The sequence below is a fragment of the Chelon labrosus genome (genome assembly GCF_963514085.1).
Source record: "Chelon labrosus genome assembly, chromosome: 13".
NCBI lineage: Eukaryota > Metazoa > Chordata > Actinopteri > Mugiliformes > Mugilidae > Chelon > Chelon labrosus.
In genome coordinates this window covers 27,088,645-27,109,370 of record NC_140346.1, presented here as the reverse complement: position 1 = coordinate 27,109,370, position 20,726 = coordinate 27,088,645, and the positions used below count along the sequence as shown (strand labels likewise).

General features: G+C 45.9%; 2 protein-coding genes across 4 annotated transcripts in view; both read left to right on the top strand.

Annotated features, from left to right (window-relative positions):
- Nucleotides 1–10,206, top strand: part of map4k1 (mitogen-activated protein kinase kinase kinase kinase 1) — a 33,515-nt gene extending 23,309 nt beyond the window's left edge. For 2 of the 3 annotated variants that reach the window (XM_084558749.1, XM_084558751.1), the window contains exons 12-33: nt 488–604; nt 730–811; nt 1,047–1,099; nt 1,725–1,771; nt 1,861–1,902; nt 2,117–2,137; nt 2,241–2,261; nt 2,364–2,409; nt 3,230–3,389; nt 3,489–3,589; nt 3,809–3,850; nt 4,119–4,197; nt 4,294–4,370; nt 4,499–4,559; nt 6,452–6,554; nt 6,635–6,693; nt 6,817–6,920; nt 7,609–7,786; nt 7,884–7,952; nt 8,068–8,160; nt 8,246–8,372; nt 9,606–10,206. In XM_084558749.1, the coding sequence (XP_084414875.1) occupies nt 488–604; nt 730–811; nt 1,047–1,099; nt 1,725–1,771; nt 1,861–1,902; nt 2,117–2,137; nt 2,241–2,261; nt 2,364–2,409; nt 3,230–3,389; nt 3,489–3,589; nt 3,809–3,850; nt 4,119–4,197; nt 4,294–4,370; nt 4,499–4,559; nt 6,452–6,554; nt 6,635–6,693; nt 6,817–6,920; nt 7,609–7,786; nt 7,884–7,952; nt 8,068–8,160; nt 8,246–8,372; nt 9,606–9,702 (1,779 nt within the window). In that variant the 3' untranslated portion in view covers nt 9,703–10,206. The remainder of the gene's footprint in view (nt 1–487; nt 605–729; nt 812–1,046; nt 1,100–1,724; nt 1,772–1,860; nt 1,903–2,116; nt 2,138–2,240; nt 2,262–2,363; nt 2,410–3,229; nt 3,390–3,488; nt 3,590–3,808; nt 3,851–4,118; nt 4,198–4,293; nt 4,371–4,498; nt 4,560–6,451; nt 6,555–6,634; nt 6,694–6,816; nt 6,921–7,608; nt 7,787–7,883; nt 7,953–8,067; nt 8,161–8,245; nt 8,373–9,605) is intronic. The other variant, XM_084558750.1, reaches the window with a different exon arrangement.
- Nucleotides 10,207–11,096: 890 nt separating this feature from the next.
- LOC311498117 (WD repeat-containing protein 20) lies at nt 11,097–17,084 on the top strand. Its single transcript, XM_084558560.1, has 4 exons — nt 11,097–11,519; nt 14,537–14,719; nt 15,313–16,722; nt 17,014–17,084. The coding sequence occupies exons 1-4, from the start codon at nt 11,112–11,114 to the stop codon at nt 17,059–17,061; spliced, it is 2,049 nt and encodes a 682-aa protein (XP_084414686.1). The 5' UTR covers nt 11,097–11,111; the 3' UTR covers nt 17,062–17,084.
- The last annotated feature ends 3,642 nt before the right edge of the window (nt 17,085–20,726 follow it).

Below are 20,726 nucleotides of genomic sequence, written 5' to 3'. Positions count from 1 at the left end.
ACGCTGATTTGTACAAATGAGCAAAGTCTCTAAAGGGGTTGTAGTCTATCATTTTAAAGTAACACGCTCTCTTTAAGGGATGAAGCCTGAACATAGAGCTGTTGTCGGCTTCAGGGTTTCAGATTATTGTTTTAGCCGCAACTTTCCCGCTTTGCTTCACTCTCGTTGCAGTCGTGGCTTCATTCTCTGACCCCTGATAGGCCGACCTCTGTCTTTAAAGCCTCTTTAAATGATCTGTGCTGCTCCAACCCGTAGATACAAATCTGAAGAAGTCATAATGTTGTTGCGTTACTGCTCTGTGTTTGAGTAACTGTTTGCTAACCTAAAAACCCATTTCAAAGTCATACCCACAGCTTCTTTTCTGCTGCCACCAGGTGGTCAGCTTCAGTTCTTGTCCTCCTGGGAGCTTCTCTTCTCTTCTCTTCTCTTGGTCTTAACCGATCTTATTCATCATCTCTCTCTTTTTTTCCCTCCCCTCTCTCTGCAGCACATCTTTCTGACGCAGCAGTGTCTGAACCAGGAGCTGACCCTGGACCTGCTGGAGAAGTACCACCACCCTGAGAAACTGAGGGCCTGCCAGGTGTCGGAGGACGAGGAGATGGAGGTCAGACTCTCACACATATAAAGAAATCTGTCGGATTTAACCTTCCGTGTTCGTTTCAGGTCAGGTACTAAGATCTTTAAACCGTCTGGATGTGTTAACCAAAGTATGATTCTTGTTGTTTTAAGAAGACGCCTCCAGGATCTTTGAGGAGGATTCAGTCCATAAACAAACACAACCGAGCAGAGAGGACTAACTCTGACATCAGCTGTAAGAAAACGATTGGTTTTTATTATTACGACTTTAATTTGTCAAATATTCTGCCAAGAACAATTTTAACGCTATAGTTTAGTTACTTATAGCAGCAAAACCTCCAAAAATGTAAGCAAACGTAATAAACTGCACTCATCCTGACCCACTCTGTACGTTTCAGCTTTGTTGTTGTTGAAATAAATCACATTTATTATTTTATTTAAGTCAATCTTTTTCCTGTGTGTCCTCTCAGTGGAACAGATCTACACTCAGAGGCCGTCAAAGACAGGGTCACCAAGCATAACGGTAACAGCATCGTGTATATATACACCGATCAGCCACAACATTATAACCACTGACAGGAGAAGTAAATAACATTTAAACCATCTTGTGACAGTTCAGTGTTCTGCTTGGAAACTTCTGGACCTGGCATTCATTGGTGTGGATGTTACTTAGACATGTAGCACCCACCTAGACCAGACCAGGCACCCCCACCCCATAGCAATGACACCGCCATCCCCAGCAGGATGCAGCCTGACACAGACACACACACAAAAACACTTTAGGAACAACTAAAAAAAAAATAAACATGAAGAACAGCACAAGGTGTTGACCTGGCCTCCAAATTCACTAGATCCCAAACTGATCAAGTATCTGTGGGATGATCCACAGAGGCCCCTCCCCTCAAAGACCCCCCCCCCCCCCCCCCCCCCCCCAGTAACACCATCCTGTTTCCAGACACCACAGGACACCCTCAGAAGGTCCATGTCCATTCTCTGATGAGTCACCACAAGGGAGACCTACAAAGTGGTCATAATGTTATGCCTGATCGGTGTAGTAACATACAGTACACACAGGAGACACGTGCATTGTGCAGACATTTCCACTGCTCTGCTCAGTCTCTGCTCTTGTTTCATTTTGTTCCTCACAGTTAAGGCCGTCGGTGGGATCAACAGGCAGCTCCAAGAGTCCAGAGAGGTACGACCGGTCCCAGACTCTCCGAGCCGCGTTAAACACCAGTATCTGATTAAAATGTTAAAGCTGTTTTAACCTCGTTTGTCTCTCAGGGACCAGGACACAGACTCAGACGACTACGACGATGTGGACGTGTAAGGAAACAAACACACGCTTTCACCAAATCCAAGAAAGTCCTGCAGCGTTCATCCTAAAAACAGGATGGAGCTCAGTGTCTGACACGCCGGCGTGCTTGAGTTCTTCCTCCAGCAGACATTCATTCATCATTTTCTCTAGTTATTCAGTTGATTGTTGTATTTTTTTATTGAATTGTTCTGACTCCATCTCTCTCTCTCTGTCTGTTATCAGCCCAACGATGCAAGCCAACTGGTAAGATAGATAAACTCACATCTGTTTTAATGTGTTCCCATCATAAACACACCAGACTGAACCAACACTCTCTCTCTCTTTCTCTCTCTCTGTCTGTTGTCAGCCCGACGATCCAAGGCACCTGGTAAGATGAATAAACTCACAGCTGTATAAATGTGTGTTCCCACGGTAAACACACCAGACTGAACCAACACTCCTCTCTCTCTGTCTCTCTCTCTCTCTACAGTCTCATAATGCCCAGTGACGAGACGCCACCTCCACTTCCTCCAAAGGTGAATATTGTCTGGGACAGGAAACAGATAGATGACATGGCTGTGATGTTTACTGACTGAAATCTACAAGCAATTATTATTATTATTATTATTATTATTATTATTTAGAAATTACATTTGACTATTAAAACTATTGCAAACAGTTGAGGATAGAAGGTCTCTTGCTGGGCTGACAGATGTACAGGTCTGTGCAAACGTTTTAAGCATTAAAAGTAAAGTTTTGACTCATTTGGTGATGGCATCCTTAAAGCTTGAGGGATAAATTGTTGCAGCATCTTGGATTTAGTGTGTCTCAGTGTCCTCTGGCTCAGGCCGTCCCATACAGGACTCTTCTTGACCTTCTTATTGGTGAAGAAAGTTCCTTATGTCTGCTGCAGAATGAAGCCTAATAGTTTCATTCATTCATTCATTTTCTGTAACTGCGTGTCCTCTGGAGGGTCATGGGGGGGCTGGAGCCTATCCCAGAGGTACACCCTGGACAGGTCTTCAGTCTATCACAGGACTAACACTTTGCCAGGCTCAATTTAGAATCACCAATGAACCTAACCAGCATGTCTTTGGACGGTGGGCGGAAGCTGGAGTACCTGGAGAGAACCCACGCAGACACAGGGAGAACATGCAAACTCCACACAGAAAGGCCCCAGTCGGAACATGGATTAGAACCTAGAACCTTCTTGCTGTGAGGCATCAGTGCCATCAGTAAACCCAAAGTTGCTAAAACTCTTGCAGACTCATTGTAAAGCTAACACAGAACTGCTGAGCAGATCCGAGTCGTTTTTTTTAACATTTCAAGCTCTCATGCCTGTGTTTCTGTGTACAGCCCAAAGCTCGGACCAGCTCAGAGGAAAGCATGGCGAGCGAAGACGACCGAACGAGACATCCCTGCTCTCTGTACGCGCCCACCCCTCCCCTTCTCGTGCGGACCTCCAGCGGGACGCATGTCCGACCTACGCCCCACCCGCGGGCCTCGCGACACTCGGGTGAGCCGGGAAACACAACGGAGCCGTAGATTTACTGTCAGAGTGTTTTATAACATACTGAACTAACACTGTTTTTCTCACTCTGTGTTTGTGATCCAGACCCTCCATCCTTACATGTCCAGGTACACGAGAACCCAGTAGACCTCCTTCCTCCTGAACTCCCCCCTAAAGGCATACGCAGACGGCCAACCCCGTCAAAGGTGAGAAAATAAAAAAAGATTCATCCTTCCTTTGTTTTTGTACTATTTCTACTTTGCCTGTCCGCGCCCTAGAGACAGAAATAGAATCAAGGGCTGTGACAGGAAACCTACAGACTCATACGTCTTGAAGATCATGGAGGAAAAGCATCTTCTCGTTTCCTTTTGAAGCCTTTCCTCTTCATTGCGCTCATCGTCATATTTTTATTTTCTCATTCTCAGGAGCGCGTTGAGTGTGCCAGCCCCGTCATAAAGAAACCTCCCGTGAGTTTCTCCTCCTTTCACGTCACGCTCTGAAGCTTAGATGAGTTTGATGTTGATCAGTGGCAGCTTATTTAAACTCAGAAATCTGTATTTATTAGATTATCTCAAGTTTATGAGGTCGGATCAACAATTAAAACACAGATAAAACTGTTTTTTTACCTTCACCATTAAACCAGTATTTGTCCATGAAGCAACTAACGTTTATAGGACAACATGAATAATAACTGAACGTCCTCTCCTCTCTCTCTCTCTCTCTCTTTCTCTGCAGGTCTACTTTAAAAAGATCTTCCACGGCTGTCCTCTCAAAATTAACTGTTCCACCACCTGGGAAAACCCCGCCTCAAAAGGTTGTGTCATAGAAAAGACGCGCGAGGTAAACTTACCTTTTTTTTATCTTGTTGAACTTGTGTCTGACCGGTCGGTGTCTCCTGTCCCTCCCTCAGACCAGCATCTGATCCTGGGGGCGGAGGAAGGCATCTACACCCTGAACCTCAATGGCTCCGAGGCCACCATGGAGCTGGTAGGATCTTTATCTGATTTAAATCATAAACATCTGATTAAATAGCTCCTCTAAAGGGGCTTAACATGCACGGCTGTAAGAATGAATGAATGAAGAATGAATGGATGTCTTCTCTCTTCGTCCTACAGTTGTATCCTGGGAAGTGTACGTGGGTTTACACCATTAAAAACGTCCTCATGTCTGTATCAGGTAAACTACTCTGATGAAGTCTCACTGCAGTGTGTGGTTTAAAGAACATGTTAAAGAGTTAATTACTGACTAAAGAGATCTAAAACTAATTTCAAATAACTGAATCTAGACCAGTTGAGGTTTCTTGAAGACGTTTTATCCATCATTCTGGAACATGGTAAATCTGGACTCATCAGACCACATGGCCTTCTTCCATTGCTCCAGAGTCCAATCTTTATGCTCCCTAGCAAACTGAAGCCTTTTTTTCCAGTTAGCCTCACTGATTAGTGGTTTTCTTAAGGCTACACAGCTGTTCAGTCCCAATCCCTTGAGTTCCCTTCGCATTGTACGTGTGGAAATGTTCTTACTTTCACTATTAAACATAGCCCTGAGTTCTACTGTTGTTTTTCTTCCATTTGATTTCACCAAACATTTAAGTGATCACCGATCACCTTCAATCAGGATTATTCTTCCTCAAAGACGATGGTTCTCCACTATCCTTCCAGTTTTTAATAATGCGTTGGACAGTTCTTAACCCAGTTTTAGTAGTATAATCCACAACATTCTAGTGGTAGCTCCTCTCCTCTAGTTCAAATGTAAAACTCGTATCGCCTGAATAGGGACTTGAACCCTAGACCCTCAGATTAAAAGTCTGATGCTCTACCGACTGAGCTACCCAGGCTCTGAAAGAGGTAGTCCACAGGTCACACTCGTTGCCTGCTGACAGATGATTTCATCTTTACCACGACCACAGGATGTGTCTTTAGATATGGTTGTTTCAGATTCAGATTCAGATTCAGATTCAGATAACTCCCCGGGGGGCAATTTGAGGCACAAGTGAGCAGCTTAATGTGCAAGCACAGACATTTTAAGACATGTTTAAGAAATGAGAAGCTACTCATTGCATCAGTTGGGGGTAAATAACTTGTTGCCAGCTGAAAGATAATCACCCATGCAGTAATTATCCAATAGGAGGCTCCTACCTATTTGATTAGTTAAATCCAGGTGGAGACTTTTTTTTGGCCAGACAGTGTGTGAATACTGGGAAATATAGAGGCTGCTGCCATTTTCATGTTTTTTAATTAGACAGAATTATTACTATAAAATGACAATACCTTTGAAGCAAGGCTCTACAAAGAGGATTACACCACGGTATTACAACACATTATCGTTAAAACTATTGGCACCATGAGCGTAATGGATGGGTGGATTTTAGAAGCCGTTTCTCTGCCAGGAATGAATTCCAAAGTGGTTGCTTTTGGTTGATCAAATTTTAATGTCCTCCTCTCTAAACGCCCTAAATAAATAAATTTCTGGCAAGATGTGAGATGAATCTGTCAGATGACAAACTAAAACATTAGTGTTCTCAGCTTAAAATGGCAGCTGATATGAATTTAGTTAGAAATGTGAGTTGACTTTGTGAGTTAATTTGACAAAGATCAAATGAGTTTTCTTCAATGGATAATGTAAGAGAATAAGTTGTTTTAACTCATAGAATCAAGTTAAAACAATAAATGATGGTTAGGGTTAGGGTAAATTAATTTACACACATTTTTAAGGCAGTTTTAGTGACTTGAAATGTTTTACAGTGAAGTAATTTGGATGAAAAATCTTTAAGAGCCTCTACAGTCCCAGTTGTCTTTGTATTAGCTTTGTTTTTACGATATATTTATTTCTGTTGCTTCGCATTAGAGCTTATCTGTAATTTTTATTCTCCTGTCTTTTTCTTTTATCGATCTTGTTCTCTTTTAAAAACTTATAGCACAATTAATTTGCACTGGCGTCTGTTTGTTTTTTGCTCTTTCATATCGTGTTAACCACGCTGCATTGCCTTGTTCACATGGCGCTGCGTTAATAAACTTTGTTTTTTTTTGGCAGACCTTTTAATTGGGATCATAATTCTGTGTTTTCAGGTAAATCCTCACAGCTCCACTCACATACTCTGAAGGAGCTGTACGACCAGGCCCGGAGGGATCAGAGGATGGTCCCCTTGCCGACTCACAGACTGTTACCTAGGTAACACTGCACTCTGTGTATGTCACTTTCTGATGAGACTTTAACTCACGCCAATTAAAAACTTTGTGGTCTGTGTTTAGAAAATGTGCAGTGTCGAGTAAAATCCCCGACACCAAAGGCTGCAAGACCTGCTCCGTTGGTGAGAACAAAACATATCATGATATAAATAATGTCCAGATGTACTGTAGCTATGGCTCTCTGCTTCCTTTAAATGTGCGTTAGCTGTTTGCTGTCACAGTGCTGATTGTGGCGTCTCTTGCAGCTGATAACATGCAGGCAGGTGGTGCGTTCCTGTGCTGTGCTCTAGAGTCCAGCGTGGTGCTGCTGCAGTGGTACGAGCCCATGCACAAGTTCATGCTGATTAAGGTACGTCCGTCAAAGTAAAACACATCTGGTGTTTCTGTAAATCACTCCTGAGGAGTGTGAGCAGGCTTTTTTTTAGATTAATCAGTGACTTTGGTAACAGAAGGAGTCCAGAAACCTGTCATTTGAATTTAAATAGTTTGAGCGTAGACGTTTTTATATGACAAGGACCTGGTTTATTCATTTTTCTCCTGCTGCAGGAAACTACACATGAACATAACATCTGTTTTTCAGTCTGTTGGTTTCTAAGATGTGACTATTTCATGTCGGTGTCACTGCAAACTGTAAAAGATAACTTTAAACATTTCTTTAAATGCTTCACGAGATGAATAAATTAGTAATAATGTCCAGTGTTTTATTCCATCCCAGTGTATTATCAGAGTAGTTTCATGTGTAACTGTATAACAATCACAGCCTTTTCTCTTCCACTGAATTTACACTGATATCTCAGTTGTGAATTAAAAATGTGAGAAGGAGTTAGACAAAGAAAATACAACTAAAACACGTTCAGATGACGTACTTGTCTTTGAGTTTTTATTTTTGTTGGACCGACAGCAGCTCATGAAATGACACAAAGCTTTTTATATATACACCGATTAAATATCCTTGAATGAACTACTTCACCTTTCTTTGACCTATTCTTGTGAGATGCAACGCCACAGCTGAACTCTTTCCCCCTTCGTGCTCGCAGCATTTCGACTTCCCCCTGCCCAACCCCCTGAGGGTGTTTGAGATGGTGGTGGTGCCCCAGCAGGAGTACCCCATGGTGTGCATCGGTGTGTCTCGGGGGTCCAGCCCCAACCTGCCGGTCATAGTAGAATACATCAACCTCAACTCCAACACGTCCTGGTTCACCAACACCGGCCTGGGTAGGCTGATGCTGCACGAGTGCATCCATGAGAACTGAATCAGAGCTTTAAGGAAGCTGTGTTGCTGATGTGTGTGTGTGTGTGTGTGTTCTTACAGAGAAACCGTGTCCAGATGTAGTCCAAGTCAACCAGCTGGACAGTAGCTCTCTGCTCATCCTCATGGAAAGTAAGTAACGTAAAGAAAGCATCATTAATCTTTAACTCCATATTCAACAGTACTTTTTTATATCCACTCTGATATAAGTGCTGGCGTCCTAACCCTAGGCCTCTCTCTTCCACAGAGAGCGTTCAGATCGTGGGTCTGGACGGGGAGCTGAAGAGCAGCAGGCTCCTGCCCCACGAGACCACCTTCTCTCACGAGGTCGATTCCATAGGTGAGAAAACTAACCGGCGACACGCCCTGTGAAACATTGTGTAGACGGTCAAAGAGCTCCGTGCTGACTCTCTGCGTCTGTCCAGTGTATTTTGAGGACACGCTGCTGGCGGTGTGGCGTCACGGCTGGCAGAGGAGAGGAAGAGGTTTCACGGAGGTGCTGGAGGAAACCACCGACCACAGGAAGATCTACAGACTGGTGCAGTCAGACAGGTGCAGCTCGTCTTCACTCACTGCTACGTTATCAACCCCGCTACGTGTCCTCCCCTCTCTTCTGTCCCACCTCACTCTTGTGGCTCAAGTTTTCTTTCCTGCCACTGTTGCCTTACTGCTTGCTCTGGGGGTTTCTGGCTCTGGGTTCTAGAGACAGTTTGGCTTGTCATTAATGCAAAATATAAAAGAAACTCCAACTGTCTTTAGTTGCAGCTCATAGATCAGATCAGCTCCTGGTTGTTGCAAACTGCAGGGAAATATAAAACACATCACTCTGAATGAGTTTTTACTGAAGACGTCCAACAGTCTCGGTAGCAGATCGGTGACGTGCATCGTCCCAGTTTACAGTGCAAAATGTTGATGTTGAGTATGTTTAATGTTCTAACTCATAGTTTAGGATGTCAGCACGCTAACGTTTGTTTTTGCTGAGCAGAATACATGTTAACTCAAAAATTCTAATTCCCACCTGATGATAAATGAAAAGTCACAGAAGCACCAAAGAGATTTCAGTTTACTCTGCAGAAATCTCTGCAGCAGCAGCAGCAGCAGCAGGTCTTTACCCGTATTTCCACTCATGAACCTGATCTAATATTTTGAACCAGATGTTTCAAACTCTTTCTCAATAGAAGGAGGAGAGAGTGCGAACATGCTGATGTTGAGTATGTGTAATGTTGAAACTCAGAGTTTGGTGTGTCAGCACGCTAACTTTTGCTTTTGATGACTGAACTGTTTATGTTACGACCTGGTTTTTAACATGGTTAACTTCTAGACGTTAGAATAGAACAGCAAGCAGACAGACGACAGGCGAGACACGACGAGCCTCTGCTGATTAAAGACCGGTTCAGGGTGCAGAGGGACCCAACGCAAAGTCTAAATAAATATATATTAACATTTCCACCTGGTGATATTTCAGTTCTCCCTGATTGGCGCCTTAATCTGTGAGAAATATTTCACAGCATAAACCTAAAGGTGGCAAAGGTTGTAAAACCAGAGGACGACCAAACTCAGTGGGGTTCAACTTCTAATAAAGATACAGGAGTCCACTCTTATCAAATTGCTGTTTTCTGTTTGTTCACTATCATTATTAATGAAGCTGTCTCTGCTTCCATTCATGTCAGATTCATACAGTTGAAGCCGACACATTTGCAGCTCATTAAAACTTCCACTGACTTTAAGCTTTAAGGGTTTAAACTCCTGCATATCAAAGCCTGACATCTGACCTTCTCTCCGCAGGATGGTGGTCTTGGAAACACATCAGACCGAGGACCAGTCGGGGCTGTCCAACCTGTACGTCCTGGAAATTGCTGAGAACTATGTCATGCTGCCCTGACCGCCCTGCACCACGGGGGGAACTCCCCAACTCTGATTCTGTGTGAATGTCTCGTCCAGGATTCAAAGCGTTTCGAGGGAGGAGAACAGAAACATTTGGGTCTGTCATCATTAGGTTTGGCTGGCGTAGGTTTGGCTGCGCCACAGTGTTTTAATTTCAAACAGGAAGGAGGAAGTGATGGCATTGTTGTGTTGCTGCCTTTGTCCCTCAGCTTGAGGGAGTCCACTCTTATTTATGTTACTTTAGTTTGTGAGATTTAAAACAATCCTGACTGCTGAGAAAAAACCCTAAACGAACAGAGAGGGAAGGCGAGGAGCGTCTCCTCCCCTCTGTCACAGTGATGTCGATCAGCAGCTGCCTGCAGAGACTGAACGCTGTGGAAGAAAAGGACTGCAGCACATCGCGGCGCTGCTCATGCTGTGTGTTTGGTGACCTGAGCTTGTATGTCGGTGTTGGATCAGAGATGCACACCTTTTACTGCTGTTACACTGTAATAAAGTTAATGAACACAAGATGAGGTGAACTGTATTGATCTTGGAGGGGGGACGGGACAAAGCGGTTAATGAAAGGTGACAGCACAGTTAATTAAGTCATCTGGCTTAGCTGGTTGAGGTGCAGCATTTGTTCTTCAGTACTTTAAGTAGACCGTCGGTGCAGGATGAGTCCGATCTGCAGAAATCTGCTCATGTTGAATGCAACGACAAATCATTTAATCATAAATTAATCCAGTTTAGGTGCAAGAACTTACAGCAAACAGACTGTTTTATTGTTGCATCTAGTTTCAGATTTCAGTTAATATTTAGCAGCTCAGACTGAGCATGACTAAGATTTCTGCAATTCCAATGGAGCCTCTCTGGTGGCACTAATCTGATGTTATAAAAAGATGCCTGAGGTTTTTAGATTTAATTTAAATTTAAACCAGAAAAACTTTCTCTCTCTTTTTTGCGGAGAGGTGGGGCTGTGAGTGAAGTAGTGCCATATATTTAAGGCGTTCCTGTTAGGTGTCACTGGGGGGTTAAATCGGGGGTAAATCAAGCTGACTGGGGCCGGATGTCCTCTCCTTACCCCCCGACCACCACAGAGGGAGTGCGCAGTGCCAGGCCGGGCCAGCAGCAGCAGCCGACGCACAGCTCACGTACTTTACGCACAGTGACTGATCGGAGGCAGAGACCCGGTCGAGGATGCTGCTTACTCCGGCTCAGAGGGGCTGTCTCTGTGGGTTTATCTGTCGGGTAGCAGCGGCTCGGGTGTAAAATGCGCTGGGGCAGAGCGGGTGTGCTGGTCGGCCTCGCAGAGCTCGGCTGCGGCTCCTCGTCTCCTCTCCCATTTCTATTCTAGGACTTTTTATTGCGCCGTTATTATTTCCAGGTCAAAATCTCAGTTTCCTGTGCGGCTTGTTTGTACTAAAAATGGCCGGAGATGGCGGCGCTCTGAAGGATATCAATGAGATTAAATCCCAGTTCCGGACCAGAGAGGGCTTCTACAAGCTGCTCACCCTCTCGGACTCGCAGCAGCGGGGCGGGCTGCCGCGGGGTCCGTCCGCCGGAGCCACGCTGGGCCCCGGGGCTGGACCGGGTCCGATACCCGGCGGAGGGGTCGGGCTGCTGCAGGGGCCCGGGGCTGCCGCCGCCGCCGCTGCCGCCGCCGCCTCTTCCTCCTCCAATGCCGCAGCCAACTCCTCTCCGGCGGGCTTCCTGCCGCCGGTGCGCGTCTCCATGGTCAAGCTGCAGCCCGAGGACCCGAGCGAGGAGTCGGAGCGGGTGTGCTTCAACATCGGCAGGGAGCTGTATTTCTACACGTACACCAACATCAAGAAGGTGAGCCTGCGCTTCTCCCTGCGCTCTCGGCCAGAATGACAGATTGGTTGCTCAGACTTAGCCTAGCATGCTAACCTGCTAGTGTGATGCCTTATCTCTGCTGACCATGCTTTTATTTATTTTTTAAAGAGAGCCTCCCCATGCATGCACACCAGATTTTTCATTTGTTATGCAATGCAAAATGGAGCTGGTGCTAATGGACAGTGAGTGGTGCATCATGCAGACGGATGCTCGGTGTCAGTGGAGGCTACAGGAGGGCAGGAAGCAGCCTCCATTCACTGCATCTGTACTGGAAACCATCTGATCTGGAGCCTGCTCACTCAGTCTCAATGTGACTCTGTGCTAATGATCTGTTTGGAGGAACTGTTATTTATCTGCAGATGGTTTAAAAAGTAAAGATTACTGAGAAGCAGCTCACAGATTAACACAGAATACTGTTATTATTACCAATGTTTTTAATTCTAAAATACTACTCATGAGTCTAATCTTGTGTTTTAAATCACTTTCATGATGAAAGGAGGAGAATCTGCATCTCCTAGAGAGCTGAAACTGTCTGTTAGCTGCACCACTTGCTTCTTAATGAGGAATGCTAATAACCCATTTAGCAGGAACTGCAGGACAAATGGAAAAAGCAGCTCCTCCTCCTCCTCCTCCTCCTCCTCTATGGTGGCCTGTGAACCAGTTTAAAAGCCTCAGTCACCTTCAGACTCACAGTTTTTCCAATTGCGCCGCAAGTTCGATGAATTCAGCCGATGTGCCAGGAGCACAGATGTGTGTAGACGCCCTTATTTATATCTGTTTCTGCAGGAAATGTAAAACACATTCGGGAGAAAGACACAGCGTGAGGTACTGTGCATTCAGCCAGCGTGACGCGCCATAAATCATACTCCACATATATATATCAAGGGTTCCCAGTTGTTGAGGTCTGTGATGTCCCCTGCAGCCACGGTGAAATAATTAAAAGTCCTCCACTGAAATGTCAACAGATAATCAATAGCAATGCATCTGGTATGATTAATCTGAACTTAAGCTACCTGCTGACACACACACTACGGAGGTGTGTGTGCAACAAATAGTCAAGAAGAGAACCTGAAAACGACTCCTTCACCCTTTGCAAACTTCATAGTGTTTGCACAGAACAACGCATCATAACAAAGAAAAAATAAGGTTTTGCAAATTTATTAAAACCCTCAAACTGAAATCTCTCAGTCATTTCACTTTTGTAGAATTAAATTTAGCTTTTCCAGGTTTCCACACTTGGATATTTCCTGTTTTTCTTTCCCGTTAGAGAGGCTGTTGGGTCGTCTCCCTGACCAAGGCCCTTTCTGCTTGGTCATGTCGTCAGGACGAACGGACGAGTCCTGCCGGTTTCAAGCTCCTTCCATTTCACAATTACTGAGGCGTCTGCGCTCCTGTGAAACTCGAAGCTCTACAAATGGTTTTGCATCTTCGCTCTGATCAATACCTTCGCTGCAGTTTTATGACGGAGGCTTCCAAAGGTGTGAACTGTTAGCATCTTTCAAAACCGTCGGACTCCAGTCAAGTTGTAGAAACGTCTCAAGAACAATTGGAAGCCACAGAAATTTGCAGAAATCTCTAAAAATGTGTCCGAACCTTATCTGAGGTAAAGGTCACCTGGACCTGAAGGGTTTCTTGAAGACATTTAGTAGAATCTGTGTTAACCGGGAAAGAAAACAGGATTAAAACTGACTCCTCTAAGTATCTGGTCGTTATCAGACTGTAGGCACGTTAGGTTCGTGACACCACCCACAGATATTCCTGATAAAACTACCCACTACTACCCACCAGCTTTTTAGATCAGAAGAAGCTGCATCTTCTAGAAAACCCTCTACAAGTCCAGTCTTTGCTTCAGCTTAGTTTTTTTGGATATACCAGAACCGGGATGACCGAGAAGCCTCACCTTCAATTTTATCCATTTATGATGATGAATCTATAAAGTTTTCAAGTAGTGAAGGATTCTGTGAAGCAACTTGACGGTTTTCAAACTAGACACTGGATAATACCACACTAGCCTGCACTGCATGTCATCTGGCTTTCTTTGAAACAGTTTTAGATGCTTTTAAGTGTCCGTCTCTCAGAATGAAGCCGATCCCGCTTCTACAAAACTTCCACTCCACCAGAGCAGCCGGCCCAGGCTATCGACGTCTTGGTGACTTCCTGCTTTCAACAGGAAGTTTCCCTCAAATAAATTGTCCCAGAAGGAAAGAGTAACGGCTGCAGCCTGACCTTGAATTGACAGTCAGAATGCACGCCTACGTCTTTGTAGCAGCAGATATTCTGGCATTTCACATCAGGTGGATTCATGCTTTTGTCCATGCTGGTTGACTTGGACTATCATTAATTCTAACAGTGCAGAGGGAAACAGTTTTCTCAGAGTCACTGTTCTTTGCAAAAAATAAATTCACGTTGTCAGGACGGGACAAGACATTCAGATATTCAAAGTTAACCTTTAAATGTACAAGCCTTTAGTGTCAGTCGTCGCAGGTTTTGGTGTGAAGGGTACTTTCTTTCCCCTCCACCTGAACCCTGACAGCGAGGACTACACCGTGATCCAGAATGACTTTAGCAAACCCTCAGAGAGCAGGTGTGACCTTTCAGCGAGCTGTCAGTGGAGAGAACGATAACGTGAACATGGTTGTGGCCTTGAAACACTCCTGCAGCCGCGATGCTTTCAGGTCCTTTCGTGATTCCCCGGGAAACGTCAGCGTCTCTTGTCTTTCTGTTTGATGAATTTTCTCTGTGAATGACTGGTGAACGTTAGCGCACACGGCGGCTCCACAAAGAATCCACCAAACTGATGTTTAACATTTAAAAAAAAAAACATAAAGAAAGAAATGACCCAGAAATGTAGCACTGCAGAAAGTTGTTTGGTAGATTTTCGCATGGAACCCCCGGGGACACACGGCGCCGCTTCAAAGACCTCTGAATGTCCCTGAGACTTGGCTGATGTTTTGCTTGTGCATCATTGTTCTGTTTCTGCTCGCTGTCGTCTGCAGGCCGTAGACCTCAGTAAACCCATAGACAAGAGGATCTATAAGGGGACCCAGCCGACGTGCCACGACTTCAACCAGTACTCGGCCACGGCGGAGAGCGTAGCTCTGATCGTGGGCTTCTCAGCGGGACAGGTCCAGTATCTGGACCCCATCAAGAAGGAGACCAGTAAACTCTTCAACGAGGAGGTATTTACCTGTTAGTGTTCCTCTGTGTCGTGATATAATGCTGCTGCAACACGACACAAGTCATTTGTCATTCCTCATACTTGTTTTCGTGCCCCAGTTTGGAAGCTGTGATGTTTTAGATTTATACAGTGGCTTCTGTCTGTCAGGTTGTTCCTGCTTTGTAGTTTTAGTGTCGTCTGAACTGGCTCTTTCTCTTTAATGGGACTCCCTATTAAATTTAGGAGGCTCTGTCTACTCTAACTGCAGCATGCACTGTCGATTTAGTGTTTGTGTGTCTCCAGAATCTGTTCACCTCGCTGGGATTTGCTTCTCTAAATGTTTTTCCTTCTTCGTCGTCCTCCCCCCAGTTCTCTCTCTTATGTTTGTTTTTTGATCTCTGCGGACTTCTTTTCTGCATTTTCTTGTCTCAGTAGTTTATATTAAAACATCTTTTGATCCCACATTTTCCAAGCTATGAGGTGTCTACTGAGTGTTTGCATAAATAACACTTATCATTTCTTCTTCTTTTCCAAAATCTCTCCCTGGTCCTTCTCTCCTTCCTTTTCTTGCTCCTGTCCCAACTTTCCTCCGTCGACCTCCTTCCTGTTCTCCAGAGGTTGATAGACAAATCCAAGGTGACGTGTCTAAAATGGCTCCCCAAGTCGGAGAACCTGTTCCTGGCCTCCCATGCCAGCGGTCACCTCTACCTCTACAACGTGGACCACCCGTGTGGGACCACGGCTCCACAGTACTCTCTGCTGCGGCAGGGCGAAGGCTTCGCCGTCTACGCCTGCAAAACCAAGACGCCGCGCAACCCGCTGTTGCGATGGGCGGTGGGCGAGGGAGGCCTCAACGAGTTTGCGTTCTCCCCCGACGGCGTGCATGTGGCGTGCGTGGGCCAGGACGGCTGCCTGCGCGTCTTCCACTTTGACTCGATGGAGTTGCAGGGCGTGATGAAGAGCTACTTTGGCGGGCTGCTGTGCGTGTCGTGGAGTCCCGACGGGAAATATCTGGCCACCGGAGGAGAGGACGACCTGGTCACTGTCTGGTCGTTTGCAGAAAGCCGCGTGGTAGCGAGAGGCCACGGCCACAAGTCTTGGGTCAACGTGGTGGCGTTTGACCCCTTCACGACTTCCCTGGAAGATGAGGAGCCTATGGAGCTTAGTGGCAGCGAGGAGGACCTCCACCAGGGGGCGCCAAATAACTCCATGCACTTTGGCCGGGTTCGAACAAGCAGCACGTTGTCGCGTCTTTCTCGGCACAGCTCTAAAGGTGGCGGATCAGCATCGGTCACGTACCGGTTTGGTTCGGTGGGACAGGACACCCAGTTCTGTCTGTGGGACCTGACGGATGACGTGTTGTACCCACGCCTGCCGCTGTCCCGCGCCTTTACTAACACTTTTGGGCCCTCACTGTCCAACTCTGGCAGCGGGGTGGTCAACAGCACCTCAGGAGGTGGAGGAAGTGGAGGGGTCGAGGGACACCATCACCCACCTAACACCACCACCGGCACCGCCAACCCCCCAACGCTCCCCTTACCACTTCCTCGCTCCCTGTCACGCTCCAACTCCCTGCCCCACCCCGCTGTGGCAAACGCCTCCAAGGGCCCAGGTGCCTCTGAGGGCGGTGGAGGAGGGGGAGGAGGGGGAGGAAGCACGGTGGGAGGAAACAGCACCCCGTTCAGCATCGGCCGGTTCGCCACGCTGTCGCTGCAGGAGCGCAAGTCGGACAAGTCCGGTTCCAGCGGAGGGGTGGAGAAGGAGCACAAGCGCTACCACAGTCTGGGCAACATCAGCAAAAGCAACGACAAGATCAACGTGGCGCCAAGGAGCAACCGGCTGGACGCCGCCAAGGTCCTGGGCACCACGCTGTGCCCGCGCATGCACGAGGTGCCGCTGCTGGAGCCGCTGGTCTGCAAGAAGATCGCACACGAGAGGTTGACGGTCCTGGTGTTCATGGACGACTGCATCATCACGGCCTGCCAAGAGGGGCTCATCTGTACCTGGGCACGGCCCGGGAAGGCGGTACGTCTTCAATGCACGCCTCTAACTTGATTCATCTGTCATTGTTCACTGTGGATTGATTGGGTGATGAGGAGGAGAACATGTCTAGGTGAAGCTGAGTTGATCTCTTTCCACAGAAGTGACTCAACAGCTGGAGATCATTTCACCTCTCCTCCCCTCTCGTCTCCTCTCGTCTCCTCGACAACAATAGCTTTTCATCTTCCTGCACTTAAAAGTAGATTTCTTCGGTCTGATTGTCCCCGGTGTCTAACACTCCTTTGTGTTTTCTCTCTCTCTCTCTCTCTTGTTCAGAATTTGACAGCACAGAACGGGAACTCTCCGAGCGGCACAGTGGTATAGCTGGAGGAGAAGCTTTGCACTCCCCCTCCCTCCCCTCCTCCTCCACCCATCTCCCCCCTCGTCTGTTGCTGTCTTCTTTCTGTCTTTTCCGCCAGCTCTCAAACAGACATGTCAAACTTGGGGCCAACAACCGGAGACTGTACCGTACCTACCACTGCAGTATTATTCCCTCAGTGTAACGCCCCGTCCTCGCCGTGACGCAAAGGTGGGAAACACTTCCTGAATCCGCCGACGGATTTATAGATGAGTCTTTGAATGACAGTTACACAGATGACTGACCTGGGATTAAATACAAATATGCATATATATAAAATAAAAAAAATACATAGCAGTTTTTATTCCAGCGATAATCAAACTGCTGAGGCTAACGTCTGCTAGCAGCTACAGTCACATTGCCAGAAGTATGTGGACACCTCTTTCTTTAATAATGCTTCTTCTTCTTCCTGTTTAATGTGGAAGAACTTGATCATGCATAACATTATGACCACCTTCCTACTATTATGCAGGTCTCCCTTGTGGTGACTCATCAGAGAATGGACATGGACCTTCTGAGGGTGTCCTGTGGTGTCTGCCCACACGATGTTATTAGTGGGGGGCCTTTGAGGGGAGGGGCCTCTGTGGATGATCCCACAGATACTTGATCAGTTTGGGATCTAGTGAATTTGGAGGCCAGGTCAACACCTTGTGCTGTTCTTCATGTTTTTTTTTAGTTGTTCCTAAAGTGTTTTTGTGTGTGTGTCTGTGTCAGGCTGCATCCTGCTGGGGATGGCTGCTGCCATCAAGGAGTGTCATTGCTATGGGGTGGGGGTGCCTGGTCTGGTCTAGGTGGGTGCTACATGTCTAAGTAACATCCACACCAATGAATGCCAGGTCCAGAAGTTTCCCAGCAGAACATTGAACTGTCACAAGATGGTTTAAATGTTATTTACTTCACCTGTCGGTGGTCATAATGTTGTGGCTGATCAGTGAAACATCAGTGGCTACGGTTACATGAAGCTCCTTCTCATTTGGACCGGTCGGTTCTGATTACTGGTGAATGTAAATGCAGCTAATGTTGAAGTGGAGATGTCCAGGTGTCCGTATACTTTTGGTTACTTTATGATTCTCTTAAACAGCTCAGTATCTACAGACAGGGCCGCTTCTAGTGTGTGACTCTTTGAGGTTTCCTTCAGGTCTGACTTGGTCTCAGTCTGTAGCCGTCCACTTTTAAAGGTTTTAGTCATTTTTGCAGCAGAATTTGTTCGGTTGCGCTGGACGTTGATCAACTTGAAACTGTCTTCAGGAAGAGTTTCCCACCTCATGCCTCAGTGGGAATTACATTTATTCCCAGTGCTTCAGAACCTCCGTGTTTCTCTGCATCAGTCGAGTTTCTCCGTCTGTAACCCTGAACCTGAAGTGAGGAGGAGCGTACGGCGGGCCAGGCCCAGGCCCTCCTCCGTCCCGTCCCGTCCCTCCCAGACGTTTCCCCTTCATGCAAAAGACACTTCGAAAGCCACGGCCGTTGTATTTAAGTTATTTATTTTGTCACGAGACTGTGTAGTAATTTATACTGTAAATAATGAAAATACTCTATAAATACAAAAAGGACAGGCGTGTAAGGAAACAGTGACCCGGCAGCGGCCAAACGGAGACGAAGCAGGACAGATGAAGATTGTTAATATATGAAGATCCTTCTATTGTACATAGCAACGCGTTATAAAACGAATGTCTGCTGTTTTAGGGAACTTGAAGATGTCAATGTGTTTTTATTTGGTGTGATAGAGTTTCTCCTGTCGGTCTGTCCGTCTGGGTTCGGGGTCCACTGTGACTCTTTCTAGTCGAGCACAGAGAACGGTCGTCACCTGAAAGACTCTGAACGTCCCGTCCCTCAACGTCCTGCAGCGTCTTAATGATTAACAACAACTAACACACACACACTCTCTCTTGCACATTCCTTAGAAGGCTCTCTCACACACACACATCCCCTGACGGTGTAGCATCACATATAACCGTGTCTTGGACTCCATTCCTGTTGCACCTGAATTGCCTCTTGCAAGAATTTGCACATAGAATAAAAACCCAGAGTCCATCCTGAGCCGCCACGTTCAGGGCTGCTGATCTGATGTTTGATCTGACGTCTGTGCAGAAACGGCTTCCGTCACCACCGCACAGTCACCGCAGAGCGTTGGTACGGAGGATTTAAAAGATGCACATGTTGGGAAAAACCAAACATCTCCATGTCGAGGTCTGATCTTTAGATTTCTGTGGTTTTACTCACTGAAGATTTGTTAAAATTCCTGATATTGTTTGGAGAAGGAAAAGAAACCTCTTGCGACAAAAACATTATGTGTTATTAGCTGTGATCTGGACCACTGAAAGGTAGCTTCAGAATCTCAGCAGACGTCTAGAAACCAACGAGCTCGCTAAGGATGAAATCAGCTGATTCATCAATGAGTTCATTGATTAAAACAAATAACTGGCAACTGTTTTAGCAACTTATTCACTGTTAAAGTCATTTTTAAGCTAAAATGTTCAAATTAGTCAGTGATAGCAGCTCCTCTGATGAGACCTAGACAGAATTAGAGTATTATTTTATTAATTCTGAACATTTTTAAGTCATTTTATCGACTCAACAAGAAAATAAGATGCAGACTTGGTTGATGTTTTCTGTGCTAATTACTCGACACAGAGAAATCTGAAGTAATTTGATCAAATGCAACAAAAGAGTTGAATAAGAACTAAATGTTTTTGGCTTAAAATTAGTTTTTTTAAACAAAGTGAAGGACATTTAATAGTTGCACATTCTAACAAGTGACGTGTGGTGAAGCTGGAGCTGTTTAATCTGCTCTGCTGATGGATGCGTGAAATCATTTTATCATTTCAGACCAACATCGTGCACCGATAATCCCACTGAACGTCTGGCGCTTTCATGTTCGCTTTCATGAAGCTGCAGGAGCTTCAGGCGGTTCGTCTTTAGTTTTATTTTCATGATTTTATCAGTGAGGGGTGGTCATGTCTGTGTCGACTGATTTCCTACATTTCTTTCAGACAGTTGCGGTTACTTCTGTTCATATGTTTATGTATGTGAGTTGTGCACCGTGCTCATCGTTTCATGTTGTGTTTGGTCCAAATTTCATGAGTCGACAAGTTAAACAACAAATCTCAACAAATCACTGGTTGTTCATTTGATAATCGCTGGGTCTGCAGGACAAATCAGACCTGCACACTTAAAAAAAAAAAAGGCATGCTTCTCATTTTTGGCTACTGACACAGTTCCATCCACTTCTTGTTAGTTTGTGTTGTTGTTGTGTCGCCTCTCTGACACTTCATCCTCTAAATAGCCAAGCACCTTCCAGTACTTCTACTGTTCTACTGCACCTCAGAGAACTGCACCAACCACTGCTCTCTTTGCATGAGTACTCATCTTTGTTGTCATAGCAACAGCACGTCCATGGAGCGCGTCTTTGAATGAGGCCGTGAGCCACCGAGCCGCCGCCGGCTTTGAGGTTAAATTAATGTTTCTCTCCACAACGACTCCCGATGTGAAACCGATCAGAAGATTTATTGGTGTTTAAAATCACAGGTGAACACACTCTGGTTTAACGTCTGAGGCCACAGAGAGCAGATGAGTTAGTGACGGCAGCAAAGTCAGAGAACAGCAGGAAAAGGGAAAAAAAGTGATTCAT